At 47.2% G+C, this 10715-nt stretch overlaps 1 protein-coding gene across 1 annotated transcript; it reads left to right on the forward strand.

The window, feature by feature from the left end:
- The first annotated feature begins 4481 nt into the window (after window positions 1–4481).
- LOC135999893 (olfactory receptor 6E1-like) lies at window positions 4482–5465 on the forward strand. The gene has a single exon (XM_065653467.1). It carries the CDS (start codon window positions 4482–4484, stop codon window positions 5463–5465), a length of 984 nt encoding a protein of 327 aa, XP_065509539.1.
- The last annotated feature ends 5250 nt before the right edge of the window (window positions 5466–10715 follow it).

The following is a 10715-nucleotide window of genomic DNA, read 5'->3' on the forward strand; positions in this document are numbered from 1 at the left end:
ACTGCCCATCACCTTCTGCTTAACAGTTGTATCATTGCAGGCTCAGACTTCCCTTTTTTATTTTTTTTTCTTATTGGTGGTTGCTTTTTATTTATTAATAATATTGCCATCCCCTTTCGATTTCACTGTCTTCTTTTATGACTGTCTGTGTAAATGAGGAGCCGTGCTTCCCGTGTGTTTCAACAAAGGAAATGTACCTGGAGCAATTATATTTTTTTCCTTGGGTCCTTCCTCCAGTGCCGTTTCGGAGCTGCATGGACAGTTCCTGTATGTGTGGGTCGGTGGAAGGAAACAGAGAGACAGCAGAACATTCAGGGATAAGCAGTGCTTAGTCTTCCAGCCATGCCCTCTTTCGACTTCCACTGTCTCTGATGCTTTGTGTTGGTGTAAGGCCTGAGTGTTTTGGCAGCTTTCTCACAGTCCTGCTGCCAGGCATTCCTGATACAAGCCAGGATATCATTGGCCTTTTTGGCCACCTGGGCACACGCTGGCTCATTTTCAGCCACTGTTGACCAACAGATCCAGGTCCTTTTCCATGGGGCAGCTTTCCAGCCGCTCTTCCCAGAGCCTGGAGCGTTCGTGGGGTTGTTGTGACCCAAGTGCAGGACCTGGCACTCTGCCTGGTAAAACCTCAAACAACTGGCCTCAGCCCAACGATGCAGCCAGTTCAGATCCCTCTGTATGGCCTTCCCACGCTTCAGCAGATCAACACTCCCAGCCAACTTGGTGTTCTCTGCAAACTTACTGAAGATGCACTTGATCCCTTCGTCCAGATCATTGATAAAGACATGAAACAGAATTGGCCTCAGTGCTCCTCACTTAATTTGCCTCAATATAAAGCTCTGCAGCACAGCAGTCTGCGTCTGCAGTAGCCATTCTGGGCAGTGCCAATTACATGGGCGTTTACGCTATAAGGCGTAATACCCCATCCACAAGTACATACCTAAGTGGTTCAGATGAAGGGTGGTCTTGCACAAGTCACCCTTTGTGTTCTCGGTGCCATGGACACAAGGCTTGTCTCTCCAGAGAGTGGCAGAGGCTGGATGCTCTTCTCAGGACAGACTCCTGGCCAGAAAGACACAGACACGGGGGTAACTCCGGGTAACTCATTCAGATGAAAAACATCTGAACAACACCAGTCATTGGTCCCAGCCAGCGCGGGTTCATGAGGGGAAAGTCTTGCCTGACAGACTTAATTTCATTCTAGGATAAAGTTACCCACGTAGCTGACCAAGGGATGCCTGTCGATGTGATCTTTTTGGATGTCAGTAAAGCCTTTGATAGTGTCTCTCCCAGGATCCTCCTGGACAAGATGTCCAGCACACAGCTGGGTAAACACACAGTGCAGTGGGTGAGCAATTGACTGACGGGCTGGGCTCAAGGGGTTCTAGTAAATGGGGTCATGTCAGGCTGGCGACCAGTCACTAGCGGGTTCTAGAGAGGCCCATCTTAGGGCCAGCACTCTTCAATGTCTTTATAAATGACCTGGACACAGAACTTGAGGGATTGCTTGGCAAGTTTGCTAATGACATGAAATTGGGAGGAGCTGTTGGCAATTGAGGGCAGAGAGGCCCTGCAGAGGAATCTGGATAAATTGGAGAACTGGGCAATCACCAACTACATGAAGTTCAATAAGAATAAGTGCCGGATTCTGCACCTGGGACACAGCAACCCTGGCTGTACATACAGACTGGGGGATGAGATGCTGGAGAGCAGCTCTGCGGTGAGGGATCTGGGGGTTCTGATCAACAGCAAGTCGAACATGAGCCACCAGTGTCCCTGGCAGCCAAGAGGGACCCGTGTCCTGGTGCATCCAGCACAGCACGGCCAGCCGGGCAGGGAGGGGATTGTCCCGCTCTGCTCTGCGCTGGGGCGGCCTCACCTGGAGCATTCACTGTGTGCAGGGCTGGGGACACAGGATCAAAAGGAGATAAAGCTACTGGAGAGTGTCCAGAAGAGGCTACGAAGTTGGGGAAGGGTTTGGAGGAGAAGCCATATGAGGAGCGGGTATAGTCCCTGGGTTTGTTCAGCCTGGAGAAGATGAGACTGAGGGCAGAGCTCATGGCAGCTGCAGCTTCAGCAGGGGAGCAGGAGGGGCAGGGCTGAGCTCTTCTCTCTGTGACCAGTGACAGAACCCAAGGGAATGGCAGGAAGATGTGCCAGGGGAGGGTCAGTTGGACATGAGGAAAAGGTTCTTCACCCAGAGAGTGCTGGACACTGGAACAGGCTCCCCAGGGAGGTGTCACGGCCCCAACCTGACAGTGTTCAAGAAGAGACGGGACAACGTCCTCAGACACATGGTGTGAACTGTGGGGTGTCCTGTGCAGGGACAGGAGTTGGACTGATTGATCCTGTGGGTCATTCCAACTCAGGACATTCGATGATTCTGTGGGACAGGCAGGGTCTTGAGGTCATTTCACATTGGGAGTCACATCCCATGGAAACTGTCTAAATGCATTACTGGGATGTGCTTCCTTTAACCAATGTCCCCGTGTCCGTTCCTCATGACGTGGGACATCTCAGATGAGTGCAGAGCAGGGTGACACACCACAGGGCTGAGGTGCCTCCCGTCCCTTGGGAGTGGCAACAGGAGGCCAGAGAGACACTGTGACTCCTGCCTCTGTGTGTAAAAGGGACAGACTCTGTTTCTGAACATCCCTGGGTGCATAAGGAGTCCACAAGTCCAGCTCAGATGTGGACGCCTGACAAAACCCTGACATTTCTGTGTGTGACTCCAGAAAAAAACCCACTGTCCCACACAGATTAATTTCATGTCTGCCTGCTATGTCATACTTACCCGTGATTCTGGATTGTGGTCTCAAACGTGCCAGAGCAATCAGGGAGGTTCTGAGGTCCTTGGAAAAGGCAGTTGTCAAATCTGTCTTCAAGAAGGGCAGCCTACCTCCGTCCTTGGGAAGGGGATGGGACAAATCCCCAGGCAGCCTTGTCCAGGCACTTGGAAAACAAGGAAGGGATTGCTGAACCCAAGTGGGCAGGGAAAGAAAGGCATGTTGTGGACATGGAATTTTGCAAAGCCTCAGACATGGTGTCCCGTGATGTCCTTATAATGCGATTGGTGCTCTCTGGGCTAAAGAAGTGGATGCTGGGTGGGAAGGTGGCTGGATGAGGAAGCCCAAATGTCCCCAGTGGTACAAAGTGCCCCACAGAACCAGTTACCAGTGGAATCCCTCAGTGACCAGCACTTGGGCCAACACCGTTGAATGTCTTTATTCTCCCCCTGTATGATGTGATGGAGTGAAACTTCAGCTCCTTTGTGGATGGTGCAAAGCTGGGCAGAGGCCTTGAACAACCTCATCTGGTTCACCCTGCCCTGAGCAGGAGAATGAGACAAGGTGGTGCTCAGGGCTCACTTCAAACCTGACTTACTCTATCATTCTTTTCCTTGGAGAGGTTTTGGAAGACAGAATTGGTGGAGGGAGGGAAGAAAAGAAGAAGAAAAAAAAAAAGGCAGATGAGGAAACATGAAAAGTGCCAACATAAACAGAGCAGTTCCAGTGAATAATGTTTCTATACTCAAATTGTTAGCAGGAAATCTATAATCAGCTCCCCAAATGCCCTGTTCTGCTCATTGGCCCCCAGGGAGTTACATCACATTTCTTTACATCTGATTCTACACTGAAGTTTGCACCTGATTGTTACAGCTTCTTTGCAGGAATTACTTTGTGGTTTCCTTAGAGATCTGGATGTAAACAGGCACAGGGGGACTCTTTTAATTAGAGGAAACAAAAAAAAAAAGAGAAATTAAAAGGGTCAGGACATTTGATAGTAATAGAAATGAGCAACTGTTTGGAAGCAACTACATTTCAGTGCAGATGGATGTCAGACGAGACTGTGTGGAACCATAACAAATTTCAGTCATTACTTAGAGTACTAAAGAAGATGAGTTATACTTGGTCCCTATTCCAGCCTCCCCTCCCCTTTCCTGAAGAAACAGAGAGCACAAAGCTGTGGAAGAAAGCAGGGGACTACGAAAGAGATGCTTGATACTTCTTATTCTGAAATCGGTAGTTACTTAGGGATTCCTAGTCAAAAAAGGCAAGTACTGAAAAGTAGAAAGAAAATATTTCAACCTGCATTTGATTTGACTTGATTTGATTTGATTTGATTTGATAGTTTAGCGTTTGTGCAATAGAAGAGATGACTTCGCCACATAGGTGTGACAGATGTTTGGAACAGGTCTGCGTGAATTTGGAATTTGCCAGGAATGGGATAAATAGCTAAGAGACTTTAAAAGCCCCTGTTATGAAGAAAGAATTCTTTATGAGTGTTTGAAAAAGGTTGAAAGAAGACAACAAATTCTCTGAGAACTCCGACTGACATTTGATATAGAAAAATCAGAGTATGAGAAATGGTTGAAGTACTCTGTGTGCTGTAGGAAGACTGGAAGAAAGGAAGGAAGCAGAGAAGGTTTTGGAGAGCCTTTCACCCAGACTGTGGAATTATCACACTTGGGTTTTGACATGTTCCTGTCTTGGCATGACGAACCGAAATTCAACACGGGACCAGAAAATGGAACTGCAGTTACTGAGTTCATCCTAGAGGGTTTCTCAGGGCTTGATCAAAGACTACAGCTCTTACTCTCTCTGTTCTTTCTGCTCATATACCTGACAACAGTGATGGGGAACGCTACCATCATTTTCCTCGTGTATGCAGATCACCGCCTACAAACCCCCATGTACTTTTTCATTGGCAATCTGGCCTTCCTGGAAATCTGGTTTACATCCTCCACAAGCATCAAATTGGTTGTGATCCTGGGTTCTGGTAGGAGAACAATCTCACTAAGCAGCTGCTTTGCCCAATCCTATTTCTATTTTGCCCTGGGCTGTACAGAGTTTGTTCTACTTGTTGTCATGTCCTTTGACCGCTATGTTGCCATCTGCCAACCTTTGCGTTATGCTGCCATCATGAAGCCTCAGCTCTGCATCCACCTGGTTGTTGCTGCTTGGGTCACAGGCTTCACACTCTTCAGTTACCGCCTGGTCATCCTCTCCCAGCTGACTTTCTGTGGCTCAAATAAGATCCACCACTTTTTCTGTGACAACTCCCCCTTATTCAAACTGTCCTGCTCTGACACCAGCCTGCTCTGGAAAATAGACTCTGTTTTCTTATCCTTTGTCATTCTGGGTTCCTTATGTTTAACTCTGGCATTTTACATGTGCATCCTTTTCTGTATTCTACATCTTCCAGCAGCCTCTGGGAGGAAAAAAGCTTTTACCACATGTTCTTCCCATCTCACCACTTTGGCCATTGTATATGGGAGCTGTATTGTGCTCTATGCATGTCCTTCAGAATATGTTTCCTTGGAGACTAACAGCATTGTAGCATTGCTGAACACCGTCCTGTACCCATTCTTAAATCCATTCATCTACAGTCTCAGAAACAAGACTGTGATACTGGCCCTGAATGAAGCCATTGCCCATATAACAACACAGCTTTTCCCCTAATCACGCGGCATTTCTGGACAGCACTACCGGTGATCTGCTATCGTATGTTAGATAATACCAATGCATATGTATGTAACCTCCAGACACAGATGCCTCAGGAAATACGCGTTCTTGTTGGATTGTGTTAAATGGTTAGAAGCTCATCTGCACACACAAAGAAGGCACTAACAATGGCAGGAGAAGTAACTCAGTTAATACCCTGCCCCAGCTGCTCTCAGGCCCATCACTGGAGAGCCACCAGCTCATCAAGAGCCCATCTCCAAAACCAAGAAGAGCACAGAGTCTCAGTGGGAAGTGGGAACCCAGATTACAGGCTCTGGGGAATGAACATCTTGTCCCAGGGCCACCCTGGGAGAGCCATCAGCCTCGTCGTCCAGGTGTGAAACCCATCAAGAAGAGTCACTGAGAGCAGCTCTCTGGATCATCACTTGGACTAGGAGAATTGTTGCCTGGGGGTGTAGAACACATTATTCGATGCAGGGGAAGAACGTTTTTGGATTGCACAGGACTTATCATGGGAAGTTTGGGGAAGGACCCCAACCATTGCAGTCTGTCCTGTCAGTGTGAGCCAACGCAGGCGGGTCACAAGAACAACCAGAGGCCACACATGCAATTGCAAAGAGCGAATTTATTTTTGTTACCTCGCTACCAGGAGATCCCTGAAACAGGACTTAAGCTCCTGGGCAAAGGTCACACAACCAGAGATGCGGGCATTGCAGGATTCAGCCCTGGTAGAAGATCAACCAGCTTGCCAATTTCATATAGGGATTCACGCAGGCGCAGTTTACCACACTGCTTTGATCTTTGCCTGCAGGAATCCCAAGCATGTACGATAAGGTGCCTTTATGACTCTTTTCACAGGCCTGTTGTCTAAACACAGAGGTTCTACTTGTGATTTTTGTGTTTTTCTACATCACAGCTGCAGTCGCTTGAGCGTATTATACAATTCTCATCCTTCCCATTCTTGCATTATTCCCGCACATTCCACGCCCTCACTCAAGAGACAGCTCCTGCTGGGGACAGCAAAGCCAGAGTTGTTCATTTGGGCTTGTGAGGTGTAGCACAGAGCAATTTACAGGGACACAAAATAAACACATATAGAAAAAGCGAAAAACATATCTCTATGATACTGCTTTGATTCAGGTGTCCCATTCATCTTGCCAGGGAATTAAATGAGTAATTCAGCCAGGCATTATCAGTAGATGGCTTCACTTCACAGAATCACAGAATGTCATGGATTGGAAGGAACCTCAAAAGCTCATCCAGTCCAATCCCCCTGCCGGAGAAGGAACAGCTAGATGAGTTTACACAGGAAAGTGTCCAGGTGGGTTTTGAATGTGTCCAAAGAAGGAGGCTCCACAACCTCCCTGGGCAGCCTGTTCCAGCGTTCTGTCACCCTCACTGAGAAGAAGTTTCTTCTCATATTTAGGTGGAACCTCCTGTGTTCCAGTTTGCACCCATTGCCCCATGTCCTATCATTGATTGTCACCGAGAAGAGCCTGGCTCCATCCTCATGACACTCACCCTCTACATATTGATAATCATTTATGAGGTCACCTCTGAGTCTCCTCTTCTCCAAGCTAAAAAGTCTCAGCTCCCTCAGCATTTCCTCACACAGGAGATGCTCCACTCCCTTAATCATCTTCATGGCTCTGCGCTGGACTCTCTCCAGCAGTTCCCTGTCCTTCTGGAACTGAAGGGCCCAGAACTGGACACAATATTCCAGATGAGGTCTCACCAGGGCAGGGTAGAGGGGCAGGAGAACCTCTCTGGACCTACTGACCACCCCCATTCTAATCCACCCCAGGCACCATTGGTCTTCCTGGCCACAAGGGCCCAGTGCTGGCTCGTGGTCATCCTGCTTTCCACCAGGACCCCCAGGTCCCTTTCCCCTACACTGCTCTCCAACAGGTCATTCCCCAACTTATACTGGAACCTGGGGTTGTTCCTGCCCAGACTCTACACTTGCCCTTGTTACATTTCATTAAATTTTTCCCTGCCCAACTCTCCAGCCTGTTCAGATCTCGCTACTTAATGCATTAGTCCCGAAGATGTGAAATGTCGCCTTCCATGCTGGCTAGTTCATCATCTATGTTGAAGCAACACATGCCTTCAAAATCAAAGCAGCATTTGCAGCCACTACCTACTCAGAGAAAGCAACAATAAGAAAATTAATGTCAAAATCCCTTAGCAGAGCAGAATTCTGTAATACAGCTACCACGGTTGTCATGCCAATGAAACACATTATTAAGAGATCTGCAGCTGTTAATTTCTCCTAAATATTAAAGGCAAATGATTTTGATACTGTAGAGGCTGAACAAATCTAAGTTTACCAGGACAAATCTCAGTTAACCAACAGGAGTGTTGTCACCTTCCAGTAATACATACGCTGTTGCTCCTGCTCCTTCAGCTGGTATCACTCTGGGTTTAACAACCTGGTGTGGGGTAGTTGCCCACACAGGCTGGAAAGTCATGGCCTGCACTTTTTCAGATTGGACTTCGGTTAGACATTGGGTCTGTGACACCAATAACATTGTTCCAATGCTGTCACCTCTAGATAAAACACAGGTGTTCACTGAAGATAACTGAAATACGAGAACTTGAGAATGTGATATTAGCGAAGGATGTAACATAAGAGGAGAAATCAGGGTAAAGAACTGCACAGCATTCTCTGGAGTTATATGATTTTTTACATCTGCATCAATAGGCTGCAGTCCCACTGGTTCCATTGGTGTGAAAATTCCATTTCCCCTGTAGTTAGTCCTGACACTGTACCCACAGCAGTGTGTACATATTGCCACCCCCTAGATGGGGGTAGGAGGCCAATATAATCAACCTGACAGGTATGCAAGGCCCACTGACCCTGTTTTATCCTTCCCCATGGCCTACATAATGCCCTTAAATGTACCTGAGTACAAGCAGCACAAAGATGTATGCATGTTTTACAAGACTATAATAGCAAAGGGGTTTGATTGTGAACCATGTTCCCTGCACATGCAGTATAAGCTGATTGATGTCCACAAGCTATATGCACATTTACATCTTCAGCATGCAGCTTGGCAGAGGACATATTATTTACTTCCCTAGTGTTTTGTGACTTAAATGTATCAACTTTGTTGTGCTTTTCTATTAACCCTTCACAAGGGGAATCCACCTCCACAGAAGATGTAGGGATAAAAGTTTTGCAATGCCCTAAAAATCCCCCAAAGGCATGCGATTGTTTTACTGTGGCTGGTACAGAAAACTGCTGGACTCTTTGGTATTTCTCTGAGCTGTCCATGCCAAACTATTCCTAAAAATAGTACAGTAGTACTAGGGCCCTGTGTTTTCATTGGATTAGTTGCCCAGCCTTGGTCATGCAAATGAAATTTCAGTGATTTGACAGCTGCTTCAGTTTCTTATTGTGACACTGCCATGATCAGCAATATAATGGCAAACAGAAATGGTACCTGACCAGAGCGCAACATTGGCTACTATCATTTGGTGGCAAATGGAGGGGCTGTGTTTGTCAGGCAATGTGGGGGGACTACAGAGATGCTGCTCGCTATTGTAGGGAGGAAATTCATGCTGCCAAAGCTCAATTAGAATTGAAGCTGTTCAATAGTGTGAAGGGTAATTAAAAAAGCTTTTAAAAATATATTAATGGCAAAAAGCAAACTACAAATAACTTGGGCCCATTACTTGATGAGCATGGTCACCTTATTAACAGGGACATAGACAAAGCTGAGATGTTTAATGCTTTCTTCACCTTGGTCTTCAACACTGATGATGTGCTTGTGGACCCCATAACCCTGGGCTGGAAAACCACATCTGCAAGAGCAATAAACTCCCAAACGATCCGGAACTTGTACTGGATCTGCTACTCCAGCTGGATCCCTACAGGTCAATGAGGCCTGATGGGATTCATCCAAGATTGCTTGAAGAGCTGGGGATGTCATGACAGAACCCAAGGGAATGTCAGGAGGATGTGCCAGGGGAGGGTCAGTTGGACATGCGGAAAAGGTTCTTCACCCAGAGGGTGCTGGACACTGGAACAGGCTCCCCAGGGAGGTGTCACGGCCCCAACCTGACAGTGTTCAAGAAGAGACTGGACAATGTCCTCAGACACACGGTGTGAACTGTGGGGTTATCCTGGGCAGGGACAGGAGTTGGACTCGATGATCCTGTGGGTCCTTTCCAAATCAGGACATTCTATGATTCTGTGTATCCCTGAGGCAATACTTGGAAAGTATATTGCTTTTGTTGCCAGGTAAAGGCAAACTGGTCTTGTATTGATCTGGCAGGTGGGAGTGGGCACAGTGCTGGTGATGGGGCGAGGGGTGCTCGGCTTTTTTGCATAAGCATTAATTTTGCTGTCGGCAAAACATTTCTGATGTTCTGATCCCATCTATTTCTGACCATGGGACACCAGCTTGTACAAGATCATTCTACATTTGTGTCCTCATAACCCATGCTGTAATTCCTTTTGGTTTTGCTGCCTTGCCTTTATTTACCACCCAAACAGAGGGTCCCAAAATTAGAGCCCAAATGTCCCCCAAGGAATTTATTAGAACTCCTACATTACCCGTAGCATTTGTCACTGCTGCTGTAGTGAAGGGTTTTAGTGAGGCAGGCGCTCCTCTCAAAAACTGCATTTTGACACTTGTTACTGCTACACTGTCCAGATTGGATCGTAAAAGCAATGCATGAGCCATCCCCATCTGCCACATCCAATTAATACATTTTTGCATTGCACACCAGGTTCTGAGGGATGACACTGATTTGACAGGTTCAACATACGGTGGTAAAACTCCTGCACACAACCATTGATACGTTGTAATGCAAGAACTTCAGGGTCAGGAGCTCTAAGATGGGTAAATAATTACCATACCCATCTGCTGGCTAACTCGTGAGAAGAATCCAATGCTGCTTTCCATGGCAACACATGCAGAGCCGTTTCAGTTGCCTGCGGGGTAACCACTGCCCTGTCATCAATCTCAGGCCGTGCCTGTGGCAGAGCCAATTGATCCAGGAAAGTGGCCACATGGGCCCAGCGCTCAGTACTGGGCCATCCCTGAACACAGGGAGTCACCAGCATGGCCGTCCCAGTCCTCGACCTTTTTGCAAACTGTGGCAGGGCTGTTTCTGGTGATGCTGACCGTGCCAAACAAAAATTAGTTTGATTTGTGTTTTTCTATACCCCAGGTACAGTCACTTATGCGTATTTACAAATCTCCTCCTTGCCAATCTTCCCTTATCTTCCTACACCTA

Source organism: Caloenas nicobarica, chromosome 30 (assembly GCF_036013445.1).
Source record: "Caloenas nicobarica isolate bCalNic1 chromosome 30, bCalNic1.hap1, whole genome shotgun sequence".
Classification (NCBI taxonomy): Eukaryota; Metazoa; Chordata; class Aves; order Columbiformes; family Columbidae; genus Caloenas; species Caloenas nicobarica.